Source organism: Penicillium cosmopolitanum (genome assembly GCF_028827165.1).
Source record: "Penicillium cosmopolitanum strain IBT 29677 chromosome Unknown utg000005l:1.0-4006212.0:1.0-4009387.0, whole genome shotgun sequence".
NCBI classification, from domain to species: Eukaryota; Fungi; Ascomycota; class Eurotiomycetes; order Eurotiales; family Aspergillaceae; genus Penicillium; species Penicillium cosmopolitanum.
Genome location: NW_026622675.1, coordinates 2,660,170 through 2,680,890, shown reverse-complemented (window position 1 = coordinate 2,680,890; position 20,721 = coordinate 2,660,170). Strand labels below are relative to the sequence as shown.

At 48.2% G+C, this 20,721-nt stretch overlaps 8 protein-coding genes across 8 annotated transcripts; 3 read left to right on the top strand and 5 right to left on the bottom strand.

The window, feature by feature from the left end:
- Positions 1-621: 621 nt before the first annotated feature.
- Positions 622-2,135, bottom strand: N7509_004011 (N(6)-L-threonylcarbamoyladenine synthase family protein; the record flags this gene model as incomplete). Its single annotated transcript, XM_056628648.1, has 3 exons — positions 622-1,342; positions 1,387-1,917; positions 2,023-2,135. The coding sequence occupies 3 exons, from the start codon at positions 2,133-2,135 to the stop codon at positions 622-624; spliced, it is 1,365 nt and encodes a 454-aa protein (XP_056491382.1).
- Positions 2,136-4,106: 1,971 nt separating this feature from the next.
- Positions 4,107-7,979, bottom strand: N7509_004010 (uncharacterized protein; the record flags this gene model as incomplete). The annotated part of the gene is made up of 4 exons (XM_056628647.1): positions 4,107-4,126; positions 4,194-5,913; positions 6,312-7,837; positions 7,895-7,979. 4 exons carry the CDS (start codon positions 7,977-7,979, stop codon positions 4,107-4,109), a joined length of 3,351 nt encoding a protein of 1,116 aa, XP_056491381.1.
- Positions 7,980-8,871: 892 nt separating this feature from the next.
- N7509_004009 (uncharacterized protein) lies at positions 8,872-9,252 on the bottom strand (the record flags this gene model as incomplete). Its single annotated transcript, XM_056628646.1, has 1 exon — positions 8,872-9,252. The coding sequence occupies one exon, from the start codon at positions 9,250-9,252 to the stop codon at positions 8,872-8,874; it is 381 nt and encodes a 126-aa protein (XP_056491380.1).
- A 1,402-nt stretch (positions 9,253-10,654) lies between these two features.
- N7509_004008 (bZIP transcription factor) lies at positions 10,655-11,512 on the bottom strand (the record flags this gene model as incomplete). The annotated part of the gene is made up of 2 exons (XM_056628645.1): positions 10,655-11,316; positions 11,383-11,512. 2 exons carry the CDS (start codon positions 11,510-11,512, stop codon positions 10,655-10,657), a joined length of 792 nt encoding a protein of 263 aa, XP_056491379.1.
- A 644-nt stretch (positions 11,513-12,156) lies between these two features.
- On the top strand, positions 12,157-13,210 carry N7509_004007 (SDR family oxidoreductase; the record flags this gene model as incomplete). Its single annotated transcript, XM_056628644.1, has 2 exons — positions 12,157-12,192; positions 12,239-13,210. The coding sequence occupies 2 exons, from the start codon at positions 12,157-12,159 to the stop codon at positions 13,208-13,210; spliced, it is 1,008 nt and encodes a 335-aa protein (XP_056491378.1).
- Positions 13,211-14,029: 819 nt separating this feature from the next.
- N7509_004006 (phosphatase PAP2 family protein) lies at positions 14,030-15,272 on the top strand (the record flags this gene model as incomplete). The annotated part of the gene is made up of 4 exons (XM_056628643.1): positions 14,030-14,063; positions 14,150-14,427; positions 14,534-14,996; positions 15,055-15,272. 4 exons carry the CDS (start codon positions 14,030-14,032, stop codon positions 15,270-15,272), a joined length of 993 nt encoding a protein of 330 aa, XP_056491377.1.
- A 1,354-nt stretch (positions 15,273-16,626) lies between these two features.
- On the top strand, positions 16,627-18,977 carry N7509_004005 (citrin; the record flags this gene model as incomplete). The annotated part of the gene is made up of 4 exons (XM_056628642.1): positions 16,627-16,803; positions 16,944-18,125; positions 18,198-18,360; positions 18,424-18,977. The coding sequence occupies 4 exons, from the start codon at positions 16,627-16,629 to the stop codon at positions 18,975-18,977; spliced, it is 2,076 nt and encodes a 691-aa protein (XP_056491376.1).
- Positions 18,978-19,994: 1,017 nt separating this feature from the next.
- On the bottom strand, positions 19,995-20,700 carry N7509_004004 (DUF5321 domain-containing protein; the record flags this gene model as incomplete). Its single annotated transcript, XM_056628641.1, has 2 exons — positions 19,995-20,188; positions 20,265-20,700. The coding sequence occupies 2 exons, from the start codon at positions 20,698-20,700 to the stop codon at positions 19,995-19,997; spliced, it is 630 nt and encodes a 209-aa protein (XP_056491375.1).
- Between the last annotated feature and the right edge of the window lie 21 nt (positions 20,701-20,721).

Genomic DNA, 20,721 nt, shown 5'->3' with positions numbered 1-20,721 from the left:
GCTTCTGATTTACTTTTCCTTGTTTCATTGCTTTTATTTGTCTTTGATTGCCTGTTTTGCATTCTGTACCGGTTACCGGAATGGGCTTGGTTCATTTGCACAGGTTAGAGCGGCGCATTCATCGATACCCTTAGGGACTGGTGGAGGAGGAACTGGGACGGGAGGGAAGGACATTTCCAAAGTTCTGGCCAATTTATTTTGGTCGGCTACATTTGCATCGGCGTCTTGATTTCTGTGGGTCTAGCTATTCTCTGCTTCTGCATGGTAGTGTCGTCAAAATACACATGGGCTGTGAATTGGTCCAATGGTTTTCCTTTGAGTATTAGCTGTATTGTATGATCCGGCGCGGCGTAGTAGCTGTGGGCTTAGTCCTTTATTTTGTCGGCTTTTGTAGTTAAATATAATGGCTATGAAACTGACGCCGAAGATGCCAGTGTCATACTAGCCAGAGAGAGGGCCTTCCTACGTATCACCTCATCTTCTGTAATGGTTCTTTGCAATTGAGTCAATTCATTGCGCACATAGAAACTTGAAGAAATTGCATGAAATGCAGGAATGGGGTATCATTATAATATACAGTATACTTCACCTAATGTACAAGAAAGAAGCTTCCCTTCCACCTCAAACATCCCTCTTCACCCACCCACCAGGCCCAAGAACACCACCATCCTCAGCCTCAGGGTCAAGCGTCCACTTCCGCAAAGCCCTAACACCCAACCCAGTCTCCCACCCAGCCTCAAACATCTCAATACCCGCCCACCCAATCATAGCAGCATTATCCGTACACAAATACGGCGGCGGCGCAACAATCCTCACACCCCCAAACCCACGTACATCCAAAAACGATCGCAAAACAGCCATCAAGAACCGATTAGCCGCAACACCCCCACTAACAACAAGAGTCTTGACCTCCTCATCACCAACATGACTCAATCTCAATTGCTCAAGCGCAATAATCGTCCGCGAAGCAAGATGTTCAAAACAAACCCTCATCGTCTCCCGACCTAATTCAACTCGTTCAAGATGAGAAAGACTCTCACTCCGCGCTTTCACAATCTTATTAACCATACTAGCAATCGAAGAAAAACTCAACTGCAAAGCGCGCGTATTCGCAAAAGGAACCGTAACACTCCACCCATAGCCACTCTGCTTTTTCATATTAGCCACCTCCTCCCCGCGATTCAGGGGAGGTTTGTAATCGCCGAAATCGGCCGCGCCGTTAGGAAATACGAATTTTTCCAACGTTTTCGCGTACATTGTATTCGTCGCTTCGGAGAGTAATTCGGCTGGGATTATCTCTCGTGCGCTTTTGTCTAGTGCTTCGCCGATGGCGATGTCTTCGCTTGATGCCATTATTTTGTGATTCACTAGTGACTTTGAGTGGACGAGGATTGAATGGCCGCCGGAAACGAGGATTGAGAGGAATGGGAACGGGGTGAGGCAGCGCTGCCAACGCTGCTGGTGCTGGTGCTGGTGCTGGTGTCGTTCTTCCCATTTTCTGCTGCTGCATTTTCCAGACACGAGACAAGTCTCGGCGTCAAAAGATGCGCCTGCATATGATGCACCCCAACCATAGGAATCTGCCACGCAACAGACAAAGCCTTGCCCGTATCAAGACCAACAGACAAATTCGAGCGCATCCCAGGTCCTCTCGTAGCAGAGATGAAATCCGGTCTGCGCCTAGTTGACCCATCTGCTAAATATATCGACGGCTGTCCTTCTTTTGTTGCTGGGAGGGATTTTAGAGCTTTATTGACCAGATTTGCCATGCTCTCTTGGTGTGACTCCAGGGCGAGGATCGGGTGAATGCCCCGATGGGCGCGTGAATCGGCTGTGATGTTCTCTAGGAAATGGATCTTGGCTTTTGGGGAGGAGTCGGTGTTTGATTTTTCAACTATCGCTACTGAGGTGTCATCGCTGTGCAGGAGAGGTTCGTGTTAGCTATCGTCCAAGGTAAATTGGAAATAGAGTTGCGTGGTAAGAGGTGATGATGTCGATAGGTCAATCGGGATGGGAGCTTACCATGACGTCTCGATCGCGAGAGTGAGGAGGCCTCGGCGACATCTTAGACTGTTTCGCCTTAGTTCTGCGGCCGATCGGCGCAGAGCGATCGCTGGAGCTATTGGTGAGAACATTGAAGTGCCAGTGTTGGGAGAAGGTGTTGTTGGCGTCGCGCGGCGAAAAAAGATCAGAGCCGCACGGGCCAGGAAGCCCTTAAAGGCTGCCCTAAATAAAAGGTTGGCCGAAGTCTAGTACATTTGTCACAGGGAGAAGAAAAGGGGAAAAAATGGAAGTTGGAAGTTGACGGCAGGCGGAATCGAACGGTCGACGTGGAAATTGTGGGGAAAAGGCAAAAAGATAAGCCCGCAATTCAGCTTCTCCTATCCCGCATATGGACTTTCCTAGACCATAAGGGTCTACGTGCCAAGACGTTCACTTCCTAGGGCCATCACCATGCAATCACTCTACTTTACTACCTAATTTCAGGGCAAGCCATCAATAAGCACGCCGTAACACACCTACTCACTCTTATAAGTATACTGAGGCCACTACGAAATACATAAAGTAGAATTATTCCAAGATCTACTAGTTAGTACTGGTCCAGGAAACATCTACGACGAACAGAATTGCGCATATGTACAAACGCGCTCGAAATCAGTTTCACCTCTTTACTCTCTTCAATTCTTTCTTAAACTCTATTTTGCATGTCGCTACACATTTTATAGTTAGTCTACGCCTGACCCATATTCTTGGCTGTATCACAGTACGGTAATGAATAATGGCCCAAAAATAGCTCCCGTATTACGAGTGTATGAGCTATGCCCTGTATATAACTACTGACCTGCAAACAAATCAAACAGAATGGTTGTCAGGTTTGGTCGGTCGTTCTCATCTCATCTTCGGTCAACAACATCCACTCCACCAAAACCATGGACGAGCGAAGACATCCGTAGAGACAATACTGGTGGGGGTGTTTTTTTTCTACGACTGATTTACCTGCCCTACAAAACGCTGGATTTCGTGAGCCCCATCCTCTGTTGAACACAGGATGAGCAAAATGTGTTGAACTTTGATTTGCTAGGAAGTTGAGTTGATAATTGACCACTCCTATTCTAACGGTGGTGAAATTTAAGCTCAGGTCCCATTCTTTCCGACCAGGACTTGCAAGACGCTCCCACTCCAAGATATTATGAACACAAGCCACCTTCAAGATGGCGATCATAAATGGCCTCTCGCATGGGTGAGATGATGCTTCGCCGCCGTCTGACAAGAGTTGGAGGCGCTCTGACATTTCTGAGTTGCTGAAGGTTATACAGTACGCTCACCACATTCAGCTGCTTCGGCTATCTGTGCGGGCTTGCCAATGATCACATAACGGATAATTCGATCTTCGACAATGGAAGCCCCGGCGTGCGCAAAAGGGCGCAATGACGATCGAAATAGTTTTCCCATGCTTACCCCTGCTGATCAGACTGCTCAGTAAGCAGACGAAAGCATTTTTGACTGAAATTAAGTTCGGAGGGATGCAATGCTCTTGGCAAATGCACATGGCACTGGGTTTGGAGTTTGTGAGAGCTTGGTCGTTTCTAGAAGCCATCTGAAAATCATGAGCGGTTAGTTTCTGCACCTAGGGAAAGTAGATACAGCACCTGGGAAAGCGTAGTTTCTAGCTGAGAGTTCGCTTATTTTATATTAGGTAGTAAGCTACTGGCTGCTCTACGCGTAATAGTATATGTCCTGATCTATGTACGGGGCTCAAATCTCTAAAAACTCATTGCGTTCCTTTGAAAAAGATTATAACAGACTTAGGTCTTCAAAAGACATATATACTTATATCTATTCAAGACGGTCCGAAAGTAGTATGGGGGCTATTTAGCGTAAGAGCTTAAAGAGAAGTGTAGAGACATGAGGAAATCTCAGAAAAAATCAAAGGGCAATGATGGGGCTTTTTCCTGTGAGCGTGAGAAACATGATACGACCTGAAAAACATCCAATTGCCAAAGATGTTCTGGACCTAGAAAATTGAGATATATCTCTAGGTCTATACTCAGCAGGTAACCACAGGAGGTTAAGTCCATTGTAGGTTATCCATGAAAAATCATCGCTCAAACCATATCCATATTGTCTGTGCGATGAGACTGAGTTGTAAGGAATAGGCGTGACAGAAACAATTGAACCTATGTCAAATGTACCCAGACTCGTGTGAAGATGGTTGGGATTAAATTTATCGAAGTCGAGGAAGCCACGGGAAGTAATATAGAGAGTTGACATGCTCTGGCCAGTGGCTGGATCCCAGATTCTGACAGTGTTATCATGAGACGCTGATGCGAGTCGTGTTCCATCTGGTGACCAGGCAATGGCTTTAATGGCACGACTATGCCCCTCAAGATTTAATATGCTCTGGCCAGTAGTCGAATCCCAGATCCCGACTGTGTAATCATTAGATGCCGATGCAAGTCGTATTCCATCGGGCGACCAGGCAATGGAGGTAATGCCAAGACTATGCCCATCACGAGTAGACACACTCAGGTTGGTGACAGGATCCCAGACCTGGACTGTCATATAAACAGACGCTGTTGCGAGTAGGCTTCCATCTGGTGACCAGGCAATCGAGCTGATATAATAACTATCCACCTTAAGAGTAGATATACTCTGGCCAGTGGCTGGATCCCAGATCCTGACTGTGTTATCATTAGAAGTTGATGCAAGTTGTGTTCCATCTGGCGACCAGACAATCTGGAATACCTCTGCACTATGTCCCTCAAGAGTGGACACGCTCTGAGCAGTGGCAGGATCCCAGATTCTGACAGTGTTATCATTAGACGTTGATGCGAGTCGTGCTCCATCTGGTGACCAGGCAATGGAGTTAATGCCACAACTATGCCCCTCAAGAGTTAATGTACCTTTGCCATTAGCCGGATCCCAGATCCTGACTGTGTTATCATTAGAAGTTGATGCAAGCTGTGTTCCATCGGGTGACCAGGCAATCAACTTAATCCCATGACTAGGCCCCTCACGAGTGGACACACTCTGGCTGGTGACTGGATCCCAGACCCTGACTGTCATATCACCAGATGCTGATGCGAGTAGACGACCATCTGGAGACCAAGCAATTGAGAAGACCTTCGCACTATGTCCATCAAGAGTGGATGCACTCTGGCCAGTGGCTGGATCCCAGATCTTCACAATCCCATCATCAGACGCTGATGCAAGACGCCTCCCATCTGGCGACCAGGCAATCGAGTTGACCGAATCACTATGCCCCCTGAGAGAGGACATGCTTTGACCAGTAGCCGGATCCCAAATTCCGACTGTGTTATCATTAGACGCTGATGCGAGTCGTGTTCCATCGGGTGACCAGGCAATCAAGTTGACCGAATCACTATGCCCCCTGAGAGAGGACATGCTTTGACCAGTAGCCGGATCCCAAATTCCGACTGTGTTATCATTAGACGCTGATGCGAGTCGTGTTCCATCGGGTGACCAGGCAATCAAGTTGACCGAATCACTATGCCCCCTAAGAGTAGACAAACTCTGGCTGGTGGCCGGATCCCAGACCCTGACTGTCCTATCACTGGATGCTGATGCGAGTAGGCTTCCATCTGGTGACCAGGCAATAGAGTTAACCCAATTACTATGCCCCTTTAGAGTAGACACCCTCTGGCCAGTGGCTGGATCCCAAATTATGACTATCCTATCATTGGACGATGATGCAATATATCTTCTATCTGGCGACCAGACAATCGAGAAGATCATATCAGTAGGCCCCTCGAGAGTAGACATACTCTGGCTAGTAGCTATATCCCAGACCTTGACTGTTGTATCCCAGGACACTGATGTCAGTTGCCTTCCATCTGGCGACCAGGTAATACAAAAGACCTCCACACTATGCCCCTCAAGAGTGGACACGCTCTGACCAGTAGTCAGATCCCAGATCCTGACTGTATTATCAGAGGACGCCGATGCAAGCCGGGTTCCATCGGGCGACCAGGTAATCGAGGTTACCTGACGACTATGCCCCTCCAAAGTTTGTACACAAAGATTCCAATTGTCCTCCACTAGTGGATTATTCAAAACCCATTCTGGTCTCTCTTTCTGAAAACACTTTCTTGTGAGGCTCTCTGTTGGGCCAAAGATAAGAGGCGAGCAATACACTTGCAGGGGACTGCTTTCAACTGCCGCTCTGAAATATCGAATAAATCTAGAGGTATCTTGAACTCGAAGAAATAGGGCTTGTGACTCTGCTCTCTCCTATCAAAGCGGGTATTTTGTTAGAAGGTATCTCTATCTCTATATAAATAACCACATACCTGAACCAACACCTCGAGCTTTTGCATCGCTCGGATACCATTTGAAACGCTCCCTAATACACTAAGGGCCTCGAGCCAGTGAAGGTATTTCTGCTGTAAAAATACGTCCACGGGACCTCTATCATTGAGGCCAAGGTCATATGATTTATTCCGCTTACTCCCTTGAAGATGGTCTACCCAAAAGACACACGCGTATTCTGCCGCTGCTAGTGGATTTGGGCTAGGTTTGCAGATATCCTTCGCGGGGAGTCCAGGTAATTTGATCTTGAACAGATCACGTTGAAGTGTCTTGAAAATAACGTCGAGAGATCGTGCACATATCATGTTGTGTTGTGCTTCTATACCTCCAGGAAGTATCTCACTGAGTGCTTCCTTGAGTAAGAATTCCTTTGCGGATTGATGGACGAACACGACGGTGTGTTCCCGTAGCGTTAGAAATGATCCACAGATCGCAATAATCTCCTCAAGGGGAATGTGGTCATCGTCGCCATCACCCGGTAGTTCGATGAGTGAAGTCAGTTCGTGTAGCGTGATAGGCCGAAAGACCGTCGACATAATTGCCAATATCTCCTTGCAGAGCTCAGCATCTTCTGATTCGCGAACCTGGTCAATCATTCGTCTATATAGAGTATTCAACCCAGGAGGAAATGACTCTAGTTTCTTGAGCACATTTATTCGTATCTTTTCAAGGTTCTGACACACCAAGGCTACCCATAGGAAGGTACCTTGTGAGTTTGATAACAGATAGCGTTGAACAGCATCACGAGTTTTATTGCTGTACTTCTTAGCTTTCGCTAATTCTTGGACTTTATGCTGAATAAACTGGTTCACTGCTTCGGACACAGACACCTCGTTCAGCTCTAATGAGACCGGAGCTAGCTGAGTTACAATATGAAGTCGCTCAGTGATTTCAGGCCAGTTACGGCTGGACACAACCCACTTTATTTGTAGATTGGCTGATGACTCCTGGATAATTAAGTCCAGAAGGGAATCAAGCCCATTTATGCACTCATCTAGAGCATCGATCATCAGATAAGTCATTTGTAAGGTCGGGTCTTTTAGCATATCCTTGAAGATCGTCGACAGTACATTCCATGCATTAACATCCTCAAAGAGAGCCTTTCCAGCATGATCATACCGGGCTCGCACATAGGGGAGAAGGGATGGATGCTTTTTGACAAGTGAATATATCAAACCCCTCAGCACAGACGTAGCGCTATTGATTCGTGGGTCGGTAGCCTGACAGAAGAAGAACAATATGTTCGCATTATCCCCATATAATCTGGTCAACTCCTCAGTGACACCACATAGGAGCATCGTCTTGCCTTTACCAGGATCACCCCTGATCCAGAGGAGACGATCTTTCTGACCGTCTTGCCATTGTCTGAATTCTTTGTTGTCTAGAATCCAACGGTATGCGTCTTTGAGGAGCCCACCCTTAGAATTCTTAATACGTTCTTTGTCATCAAGGGGATCGGTCGTACGCAAATCACGAAGGCATTCTTGGTTCAGCGTTTCGGATTGTACTAAAGCCATTCACTATTCACTAACCGTCTATTAGAGGTTTTTTGTTTTTTACTTACCAATCGTGATGTTCCCGATATTGCCGTTTATTACGCCTGCCTGGAAACCAGAGTTTTTCTCGCCGTGGGAAATGGTAGTTGCCATGACTGTTGCGCAAGAATTTTGAAGAGGCTCAAATCCAACCTTGGATTTCCCAGTCCCCAATCTAATTACCCCGCTATCAGGTGATCTGATTAGAGACAGAGGAAATCAACGGTCTTGATCTTATACCTTATATTTGCCTTGAGGGACGAGATCTCTTTTCATTTGCGGCACTCAAGATTTAGATACGCGAACGCAGCGCTATTCTCCTCAACGTTGTCGAGGAATACCAAATTTTTGATCAAAGTGATTAAAGGGTCAACCGTAGCGCACCGATTGTATCTGTGCTTCAGGAAAGTTACAACCCACCAATTGTGTAATTTATCGTGACATGACATTTCAACCTTCCGAAATAGACTAGATCGAATGGGGACTAGTGTGTTTCAGAATGGAGTTCAGAAAAGAGAAGAAAAGATTACAAAGGTGAAGTTGATTTCGAGCGGCCCTGTATACGGTGCACGAAACACCATACTATACTATTCAATAATAATGAGTGACTTGGTTAAACTAAAAAGGTATCGCAGTCATCAATCGGAGGCCCATCAACGTCATAAAAATATAATCATCTCTTCAAGTTCTCTTCCGCGCAATGTATCGACATTCCAACCTCTTCATTCTCGCGAACTCGATTATCTTATCTACATTCAACCAAGCAAGCTCACCGGACTCGGCATTTCAGATGGTTGGTAACAAGACAAAGTGCAGTTTGAGCTGCACCTGTGCTCTTTTGATTGGTAGCGGTGTACTTTCCTTGTCGAGTCGGTCGGTGTAGCGCATAGTATTTTCTGCGCCGCTCTGATTCTCACTTTTATACATCGCCCCGTGCGGTATATTGACTTCGTAGCCGGCAGACAGCCGGTGTCAGTGAGTTCCAAAAGGAACTTTGGAGACTCATTCACTCGCGCACTGTCCAGCGGCGCTCCTCGCGGGTAATCTTCGTATGTCGGCCATAGTACTCATCCGGGTTCTCAATTGGAGTCACACAATGCACAGTCGGCGTAACCTGGAACTTGATGCGCTTGTCGGCAACACCTGCTCGTGCAATCGGCTGCTTCTTGAGAATGCTCTTCGACGAGCAGGAGTTGGAGTAGTTGTACGAGGGTACTTGCAATGAAGAGAATCTCTTGGCTGTTGGACTTGCGGCGGAAACTGGAGAGATTGGCGTGCGAGGAACTTGAAGACCGGGAGACTTGAGAGACAGTGCTGGGCGGGGGGCGCTTGTTGTGGTGGCGATGCTCAGAGAGAGCTTTGGCTTGACGGAGCGAGCAGCGTACATGTTGGCGTTATGTAGGTATGGGTGATATATGTCGAATTCGAGCAAATATTGCAAAAAGTGCTTTCGTTTTTGTTTTTGTTTTGCACGGGGAAACTTTGATCAACAAAGGTCACCGTAGGTGTGAAGTGGGAACTTGAAAGTATAGAAAGACGGAGAGATGATAATTATTGACGTAGAGTAGATAGACTTAGAATGAAGATCGTCTGGACCAGCCAAAACGAAGCGAAGCGCGAGACGAAAATAGAAAGAGAAAAATTAGAAAAACCTCAAACAACGAATATGCAGGGAGAAGAGAAGAGGGAGGATGTGGTGGATGTGGGCGGCTATATACTTAGAAACAGGCCCCATCATTCGGGCGGGGCGAGGGGCAAGCGGCGAGCGGGGGCCAAGCCACCGTACCCAACCATCGCCCTCTCTCTACGCGCCCTCCTCCATGCACCACAACGCACTATCACCTCTCCCATCACACATTGGTCCCAACCTTGTAGGGCTTTTGCGTCGATCTCTAGCCAACCATCAAACTGAATGCCAGTTGTGGGTTACTTGGACCCTCGGGAAGATGTGATCGGTCGTGATTTCTGAGGTACCCTGCAGCCATGCCGCCTGAGGCATCCTCGACACCCCAACGGGGGGGGCTGGCCCCCCCCTCCTTGAAGGAATCCACAAATGTAGGAATTGCGTTGACCGGTCTTTATCTGCAGCCTTATCACCCGCTATCACTCTGGAGACCCCATGGATGATAGCTAAGTGGGTGTAGCGATAAACCTTCTGCCTGGGTTTTATGCATTTGGCTTCATTGGGGGTTGATCGGCAGGATCGAAAAGTTGTCACACAGTACGTACTCTGTAGCTTCAGTAGCACTATTTTATCCTTGATGCATAATCACAATCACAATCAGCACAGATTATGACGAGAGAAACAGAGTTAAGCGAACTCCCCAGGGCCAATTTGTTTTAGGTCGATTATTAGTAAGCTCTCTTCAACTTGAAGTTCTGTCAACGATATAGGAAAGTCCCCCCAACTACTAGTAGTACTAATAACCATTGAAATCCCACATTCGGAAACTAAACGAGAGACAACGGCACTAATCGGTATCTTCTTGCCGACCGAGTTGCTCTGGTTAGCTCGACAGTCAAAAAAAATACTCTATAGGCACACTTAAGGAACTCGAAGTATTGTAACCATCCATGGTACAGTACTAGTAGATACAGGGGAGACTGGCTCCTACCGAAACGATCTTAGGGTAATTGAGATATGGCATCAAATTGAAGTGTCCTCATCACGACCGGTGATGAGCAAACGTCTCTCGCCTCGCTTTGATCGCCAATAATTGCTGGATCGAATAACATCATAACAATCACGAAAAAGCCACAGCCATTTGCGAACTACCTTTTCGGAAATTTCATAGGCAAGAGGGTCCCAAGCCTCCCCCCCAAATGAATATTCCAACATCCCCTTCATCTTTTACACAGGAGCCGAAGAGGTCATGACAAAGCTCTTCATCGTCAAATTTCCCCTCGTGCTTTAAAAGCGCGTCCCTAACAGAGGCAATAGGAAACAAATCAATCCACGGGTGGTGCGCCTTCTGCTTTTGTAGCTCGGTAGGCCGGAGACTTGGTGGTAAGTTCAAGTTCAAAGACCACGGCAAACTGGTATTAAACGGCGAAGGAATGTCGTGACGTAAAGATTCCATTGAGAGACCAATGGAAGCAGCATTCGTGCTCATCGCGGTGAAAATATTGTACTGCTTCACGGAAAGAAGTAGGTCCAGGTTCAAGAGATGACTTGCTGCACCACCAATGGATTCAGCACGCAGGCGAGCGACTACTGCGTTCCGCTCAGAAGGTCCTAAGCGACAAAAATGTAGAACGCCGTCGCCGCTTGTTTTTAAATGGGATTGCACCATTCCAAGCGAGGCTGGCAGATCTTCCTCGAATGGAATATTTTCAAGACATTCGTTGTTGGTCTGAACTTGAAGGACGCCAAGCTTTCTTTCAGAGTATATGATCCATTTCAGATTTGATTTATCGCTTGACTTATCCAATGGCTGCTTTTTTCTCTCCCCTGAGAAAGAACAGTGTGTCAATAGCTTAAAAGTTCCCCTTAAACTCGACTGGTCATTTGGCTTACGGCATCTTCTTTGGCTCAAGCGATTCTGCAGCGTCCGCCTTGCCGCTCCAGAAAGGCCAACTTGGCGATAATCATCAACACCACCAGTAGTCTGACGCGAAAATGTATCTTGTCGTGCTTGATGGGACATGATATCAGGGCAAGAAATAGTCGTTGATACGTTTTTAGCTGCAATACTCTTCGAATACTTAGAAGTAGAGTTAGCAACCTCAATAGTAGGAACGTATCGAAGGAGTTGATGGAGTGCCGAGTAAGGTTTGGAACCTTTCCGCAAATGGTTAGCCCATGTCAGCATTGTACATAAAGATGATAGTAAGACTCTAACCATATTCGGAATGAGAAAGGGTACAGCGAGGATGAAGGACGAGTCATTTTTAATAGAGTGGCTACTGTACTCAGTTATGAGAGGTGCTACGCGTAAATGATTGACTTGTTCTTTGCAGGTTAGTATCTGTCAGCATTCATCATTTACGAGTAGTCAACTGATCAGTATCTTGCATCGCATTTGTGTGGGTCTCACACCGATTGGTGCATGTTTCTACAATATTTACTGACAAACCTACCTAGAGGGTAATGATGACAGGTATATTGCTGGTTGCGATTAGCGCGTCGCGCCACGTTGGCGAAATCAAGTGTGGTGATCTGTAGATCAGGCTTCCACCTCTTGTCTATATAAACAAGATGAACTCGAGTTCCTCCTTTTTCTTTTTTTAATTAATTGTCTACAACTGCTCTTTTTTCCACCCAGACAGAACCGATCCTATTTCCAAGCAGATGGCAGGACGAGACCAAAGCCCGGAGCGCATCCTTGTCACAGGGGGGGTCAGGTTTTGTGGCTTCGCATCTAATTCTACAGCTCCTGGATGCCGGTTATTGTGTTCATACGACAATCAGAGGGTCTTCGCGTGAGCAACAGGTCCGAGACACGATCCGACAAGCAGGCATAGATGCCGGAACGCGTCTTATATTTTTTGAGACAGACTTGACAAAGGATGACGGCTGGCGTGAGGCTTTGACAGGATGCACATATGTACATCATGTTGCGTCCCCATTTCCCGCAACAACACCGAAGGACGAAAATGAATTGATTGGACCTGCACGGGATGGCACACTCCGAGTGCTGCGACTGGCACGAGAGGCTCACGTCAAGCGAGTTGTCATGACGTCGTCGTTCGCTGCCATTGGATATGGGCATGAGCATGGGCAGATACCGCTATTTACGGAGAGTCATTGGTCTGTTCTAGATGGAAGGATGTCAATTCCTGCATATCACAAGAGCAAAACGCTTGCCGAACAATCGGCATGGGAATTTATGCGCAAGGAGGGGGGCGATCTTGAACTTGCTGTGATAAATCCGACTGGCGTATTTGGACCTGTCATGGGCGCAGACTTTTCATCATCAATTGAGATTATCAAAAACATGCTTAATGGGAACGTACCTGGATGTCCGCGGATCTCCTTTGGCATTGTGGATGTGCGTGATCTTGCGGACTTGCATATTCGCGCGATGAGAAGCCCGGCAGCACAAGGGCAAAGATTCATTGGGATGTGTGATAACGGACCAGTTGCGATGATCGATATTGCAAAAATATTACGAGCTAAAAGGCCGCAGCATGCAAGTCGTCTTCCTACCAAGGAGTTGCCCAGTTGGCTTGTTCACGCAGTCGCTCTATTTCGTCCTGGTTTTCGTGGTATTCTTCCAGAACTAGGTGTTGTGAAGCGCATCGATAACACAAAAGCAAAGGATCTGCTTGGATGGCAGCCAAGATCGATTGAAGAGTGCATTGTGGATACGGCGGACAGTCTGGTGGAATATGGAATCGTCTAGTATCACCTCGTAGGGGGAATCACATCATGCCTCCGCGTTAAACCACCTGGAACGCAATAAAATGATTAGTGCGGAGTACACCTGGGCAATCATTCAAGTTTTGCATAATGGCGTTTGTGGAAAAGCATTGCGCTTTTAAGTTGATGTATATTTTTCCGCTTTTCGTCATGTAGATTTGTATTGATTAAATATACGTCTCTGATCGTGTACTGCTGAACGCGAATAAGACCCAGCCCTGGGCGGGGCCTTGGCAGCGCGTACATATTGATGTTCTTTGTGCACAGGGGGTAACTAACATGTCGCTTGTCATCTGGGCAAAGGTGTTCCACACTGCTTGGGCCTTATCCAGGTGATATGGAGTGCGATATTGGATTTGAGGTTATAGGAATATTCGGCGACAGGATCCTGACAGGCTGTTAAGGTCCTCGGTATCGATTTATAGCGCAACAGACCGCTTGGGATAAATTGTGGTGAGCAGCGGATGACTGATTCCGATTCCAACATAAGCGCAGTGGCTGTCCAAATTCCCGGAATTGCGGCTCCAGATTCCCTGCCTACAGTTCTGCGTCGAGCTACTGGACCAGCATTAACTAACAGGCCTAGACAGAGATGACATATGTACGGGTACGTGGTGGGATGCTAGAGCCACCACTTCCGGGGGAGCCGGTAAGGCACTTACTTCTTCAGGTCGTGACCAAGTTGTTTCTTTGTTCTGTTCTAGCGACGAGTACTTCTCAAGGTATTCTTCTAGTGCAGTGTACACATATTATTTTCATCAATATCCCAGTCAAGAAACACAGCTCCAAGTCATTCCGCATCATGGGCTTACTGAAAAGCATACTTGAACCACTTGGTTGGTCGTTTGATCACTTACCCAATCTGGACGACCCATCAACATAGACGGTCCAATACGATCTGCTAACTTCTCACTCTTTCTAGCAATTGCCGCCATTTTTACCATCGGGGCCTGGGTTAATAGGGAGGACGTCCCTTGGTACGATGATCTTCGTGCACCCTTGTTAAAGAATGATGATGCAGATCCGGAACAGAATGGGTTGAGGGCAGGTCACGGTGATGAAGCCAGGGACGGGGAAGTCGTCAGGGATAATGCCAGTGCAGAACTGGCACCCAAGAGATATAAACCGAATATACAATCGCGGATATTGGCCCGGTTTCCCTTCATAATCGAGATCTTCTACTGGCTGCTTATCTACTGGGTATGTGCATATGACCTGGCTGGTACCTACCTACCTCCAGGGCTACTACCATCACCTACCTTTACCAGTTTAGTACAACCAACATCTAACCACCTTCAATCAATAGATCTACCAAGGCTCCCGAGCCATCTCCGCACGAGTAATCGCAGGCCACAAAGCCATATTCGACAAAGCCGAGCACCACGCCCTTTCCATCCTATCCCTAGAATCCACACTGAGCATAAACATCGAACTCCCAACCCAACAATTCGTCCTCAAAAAAACACCATGGCTCATACTCATCCTCGCCCAAATTTACTACTCCCACATAATCCTCGGCGTCGCATTCCTAGTATACAGTTACACCTTCCTCGCGCGGAGCACATACAAAACCATCCTCCGCACCCTCGCCCTCTGCAACGGCATCGCATTTATAATTCTCTCACTATGGCGCTGCGCACCACCACGCCTCCTCCCCGAGGAATATGGCTTCATCGACGTATTGCATAATACTCGCTCGAATTCGGATTCCGCGTGGACGCAGAATAAATTTCAGTTAACGATTGCTGCGATGCCGTCGTTGCATTTTGGTAATTCGGTGCTTGTTGGGTATTGTTTGGTGAGGTTCAGTCCGCATCTTTTTTTGAGGGGGGTTTGGTTTGTTTTGGCCTGTTGCGATGGGGGCTACGGTTGTTGCGACCGCTAATCATTTTATTATGGATATGGGTGTTGGGGTTTTGGTTGTTGTGGTTGCTTGGTGGGTTAATTGGGGGGTTTTGGTTCTTTTGCCGGTTGAAAGGGGGTTGTTTGGATTGTTGAGGTTGGTGAAACCTCCAGATGGTGTTGATGGTGGTGATGGTGCGTAGGGAGAGGTGTGGATGGCACTGGCAGGTATCCTCCGTGCGGAGTAGGTCTTGCCGCGGTACGTTCAATTCTCCATCTCATCTCGTCTCGGGATGATCGGACTGGGGTGAGAGAGATGCGAGAAGGAAAATCACCACAATAGGCAGGTTTACGCGCCGGTGCTACATAAGAGAAGACAGATATATCGCAAGAGATTGGAGTAAGCACAATATATCTACCACATATACAGCATTTAATAGTATCCCCTGAATGCCTTGTGCAATTAAGCAAAGAAAATACACTCTGTAACCCCCAGTTGGAGAGGGAATCCGACTTCCCCAGAAAAGAGACGATTTCCCCCCAATTTCGCAGGGCTAAGCTGCGGAGAGCGGAGTTGAGCCGAGTTTGGTGACCGGGGAGAGCGAGGGGAAACTCCAACCAATAATCATCAGAGTATCAAGGGGCGTCTCCAACTTTTCCCTCTCCAAGACCCGCCTTGTTGCCTCCGCACGCACCCGGATTTTGTATTTTTTCTTTTTCTTTTTGGCTGTGGGAGGTGGTGACCCGGTTTCACCCTTTCGGAAGCCTGTCCTCCCGATGTCCTGGTGATCATCTGGACGCCTCTTTGCTCTGTGCTCTGTGCTCTGTGCTGTTTGCTCTTTGGATCTGATATCGCTTACCGCGGTGACAGGGGGAAGTTGGCCACTGGGACTGGTGGTACCGTGGATCTGTGGATCGTGGCGACGAAATCCCTTCACATGCGTTCCTGGTATACTGTATACTGCGGAGTATATCTGTACTTACACTGTGCACACAAGTATACTCCGGTGTGCGTGTATGTGCAAAATAGTAGGCAGCCTTGCAGATCTAGCCTTGAGGGTAATGCTAGTATCAAATGCGGAGATGCTGGGGTCGGCCCTAAGACCGAAGGCTCACCGGTTAAATAACGCCATCCGAGTGTATTCCCCCGGCGGTGAAAATTTCATACTCGCAGGTACTTCAGGTACTCATGTGGCCAAATCAAAACATGTCAAGTTGAACCTTGGAAATCTCTGCAGTTCTTAGAATAGCATTATGATTATTTCATGGCAGTACACAGTACACACTAAATAAACCATAATTCATGATTAACATAAGTACCTGGTACAAAACACGGTTACTTTTCAAGGTATCGGCTGCTCCAGCGCGGTCCGGCGTGATTACCTTACTAGCACTGGATTATCGTCGGGTTCATTCCTCTTGACTCAAGCCCCCGTCTCCACACCCTTCACTTCCATCTCTCCCCCCCTTCCGCCCCCCCCCATTGTTGTGTGTGCATTTTCACAGATCGGGTTCCCCCTGTCCAGTCGTGATTGATCCAACTGGTACTGTGTTACAATGGCAAGCATCAAGGAAACCGTCAAGGAGACGCTGGTCGGCAGCACCGAGGCGCCACAGCTGTCGCACCAAGCCCGCTCCAACTTCATGCGTCATTCGCAGAAGGACGAGCATGGCGAGGCCTTCATGAACGAGAACGACTTCATCAATGCCGTGGCCCCCAAGCAGGAGGACTATGTGAGTCTCTTTTTCTTCTCTTGAGATGAATTTCGGCCCTTCCTTACATGTCCGCGGTGATGTGCGGTGCAATGCTTCGCGCCGATCTTCAAGTGTAAGTACGAGGATGATCTTGCTGACCTGTCCCTTCCGCACCACAGCACAAAATCAAGCGCGAGCAGTATGGCATTCTGTTCCGCGTGGCCGATCGTCGGAAAACCGGCAAGCTCACCCTGTCCGACTGGGCTACCTTCGAGAACCTCCTTGCGAAGCCCGATGCCGAGTACGAGATCGCCTTCCGTCTGTTCGATCTGGAGGGAACTGGGACCGTCACTTTTGACGCCGTCCAGGGGCTGTACAATATGAATAAGGGCCCCGATAGCATCCCATTCGACTGGAACTCAGAATGGGCGTCCCTGTACACCGGACGTACCAAGTCCCGCCACGACATGACCTACCCCCAATTCTCCCAGATGCTGCGGGGCCTGCAAGGCGAGCGCATTCGCCAGGCCTTCCACATTTTCGACAAGGATGGCGATGGGTACATCGAGCCGGAGGACTTCCAGCGCATCATTCTGGAGACCTCAAAGCACAAGCTGTCGGACCATGTCCTGGAGCACCTGCCCTCGCTGTGCAATATCTCAACCAGCAACAAGATCTCCTACGCCAATGTCCGGGCCTTCCAGAACATTATGCGCGAGATGGACATCATTGATCTGATCGTCCGCGAAGCCACCAAGAAGAGCACCGACGGCAAGATCACTCGTTCAGACTTCCTGAACGAGGCCGCTCGCGTCACGCGTTTCTCCCTCTTCACCCCAATGGAGGCCGATATCCTCTTCCACTTCGCCGGTCTCGATGCCCCATCCGGTCGCCTGTCGCAGAAGGATTTCGCAAAGGTCATCGATGCCTCATGGCGCATTCCTGTTGCTCTTGCTGGCCAGGCTGCCGCTGAAGCCGCGACCAAGACCACCACCTTCTTGCACAGCCTTCTGGAGTCGGCGCATCACTTCGCTCTGGGTAGTATTGCTGGTGCTTTCGGTGCTTTCATGGTGTACCCCATTGATTTGGTCAAGACCCGTATGCAAAACCAACGGTCCACTCGTCCCGGTGAGAGGCTGTACAATAATTCGCTCGATTGCGCGAAGAAGGTCATTCGTAACGAGGGTTTCACTGGCCTGTACTCTGGTGTTATTCCTCAGTTGATTGGTGTTGCTCCCGAGAAGGCCATCAAGCTGACTGTCAACGACCTGGTTCGTGGTTATTTCACCGACAAGGACACTAAGCGGATCAAGTGGCCTGCTGAGGTCCTGTCCGGTGGTACCGCTGGTGCTTGTCAAGTGGTAAGTTCATCAAGCCGGAAGTTGGATTCCCCGAGCTTTTATATCATATACTGACCCATTCCCCGCCGATAGGTCTTCACCAACCCTCTGGAGATTGTCAAGATTCGCCTGCAGGTTCAGGGTGAGATTGCTAAGAACGTAGAGGGTGCTCCCCGCCGCTCAGCTCTGTGGATCGTAAAGAATCTGGGTTTGGTCGGTCTGTACAAGGGAGCCAGTGCCTGTCTCCTGCGCGATGGTAAGAAAGAAGTCCCACTTCACATCTCCCTCACAAATGAAAGATATCTAACAATCAAATTAGTTCCCTTCTCGGCCATCTACTTCCCCACATACGCTCACCTGAAGAGCGATTTCTTCGGCGAAACCGCGACCAACAAACTCGGTGTCGTCCAACTCCTAACCGCCGGTGCCATCGCCGGTATGCCCGCCGCCTACCTGACCACACCCTGCGACGTGATCAAGACCCGTCTACAAGTCGAAGCTCGCAAGGGCGAGACCAAGTACACCAGTCTCCGCCACTGCGCTAAGACGGTGTGGAAGGAGGAAGGTCTCCAGGCCTTCTTTAAGGGCGGTCCCGCCCGAATCCTGCGCTCGTCACCGCAGTTCGGTTTCACTCTGGCTGCCTACGAGGTCCTTCAGAAGGCGCTGCCTTTGCCTGGTTCTGAAGAGGCTCTGACTACTCCCAGTGGCCAGGTCGAGCCTGGTGTCGGTCTGCAGGGCGCTAAGGCTCCCATGCCTTATCTGCGATCAAGGAATGCTCTGAAGCTTATCCTGGATCTGGATCAGAATATCGGCCGAGTGCAGGTCCCTCGTCTTGAGCACTGGCCTAAGATCATTCAGGCACCGAAGCAGTGAGTTCGATTATAGTTTCATAGCGATGTTTCATTTTCGACTTTTGTGTGTGTGGTGTGTCGTTTTGTGTCGATGGGTGGGTGTGGGCGTGTTCGTTTCCCCCACTGCCTGCCTGCCTGCCTGCGCTTTTTCGTGATATCTTGGCCCAGTTTAGCATTTTCCTATTGGAATCTTCATTTCATTTTTCTCTTTCTCTTTCTCTCTCATTTTTGCTTTTCTCTTTATGTTCTCTGCTTTTCTTTTTCGGAAACATCTCTTGCCGTTGTCTGTTTCCCTCTCAACAAAAATAGGTGATGCTGTTTGTGATTTTGGACTGGGTGAACCAAAAAAACACCCTCTCTATGATTCAGTTTTCTTCTTGTTTTTTTTTTTGGATTCATTCTTGGATTTGGATGGATGGTGTGCAAGCTGTATGCATTGTATCAACAATAGATAGACTTGGAAAAGGAAGAGAGTTGGGGCTTTAGAGGGGTTTCCCTGCATTCATGCTCGATTTTCTACATCTACAACGAAGACCCGCGTGTGGTACTTATACTTATTCTTTGACTCGGATTATCGTCATCATGCTAGCCTGGGTTGTTGCTATTGTGTGATGACAAGTTTGTGCATAGTACTTAGATCTAGAGCAGATAGAATTGAACTTCCTGTCCAAAGACCGTGACTGGATCCTTTTAATTACCCTCGGGCTCTCCAGTGGAATGCGAGTGTGTTACTGTTGGTGGTGAAATTGTTCGTCGAATTATATACTTGAACTCTCCGTGTTTGGCGTCATATTGACACAAAGGGCGCGGTGTATGGTTTCATATACAACAAGGTAGTAAGTAAGGTTTACATGATATAGTAGTACATTTGTTTGCCCTGCCGTCTTCATGGTGTTGGTCTTGCTTTGTACCACGCGTCGGCGGGGGCTGATGGCTAGAAGCTTATGCAGAGTTCACGTTGTTACTGCAAAGGCTCAACTTCAAAACTGATGGCGATGGTGAGTTTTGGCCAGATAGGCATGCGAAATCAAGAAAAAATCTAGAAGAATCTCGTTTTCCGTGGCGACTGGTTCTTCGTCTCCTCTGTGCTTGGTGTCGTCGTCGTTGACCCCTTCTCCTTCGGTTGAGACTTTTGTATCGGTTGAGTCTGTTCCTCAACTTGCTGAGCTTGAGCTGATTCCTTCTTATCCTTCCGATGCCAAAGAGAATCCTCCTCTTCAATCTCTCGCAGTACTGCAGAAAAAAAAGAATCAGTAAAACAAGCCCCCTCATCAATTCATCGTTAAGTCCTTGAAAGCACTTCACTCACCATCCTCCCACTCCTTCTCCTGCGCCTCATCACCCGTCCCCAACAATTTCTCCACATCAACCTTCTCCCCACGCTTGACGCGCTCAATGACCTCCTTCAACAGCTCGATCTTCGCATCCGTACTCCGCCGGTACGCCGTGTAGTCGTTCTTCAATGTGAGCATGCGGATAGCTTGCGATCCGATGAGGGTGAATATGACGATGTAGAATGTTGCTGGATTCCATTCTTTCGATTTACTTTGCGGGTCACGGGGTTTGCGATGGCGGATGAATCGTGGGATCATTGCTGTCCATACGGATGTGTCTGCGATTTTGGGGAGTCGATCGGAGGTAGCATAGTGTCTTGATGAGGAGGAGCCTTGACACCGGGCTGCGTTTGAGAAGGATTGTAATTGCCGGGTGAGACCGAACGGCCTTAATCGAAGTGGTATAGCCATTGTTGCGTGAGAATTGGGGGG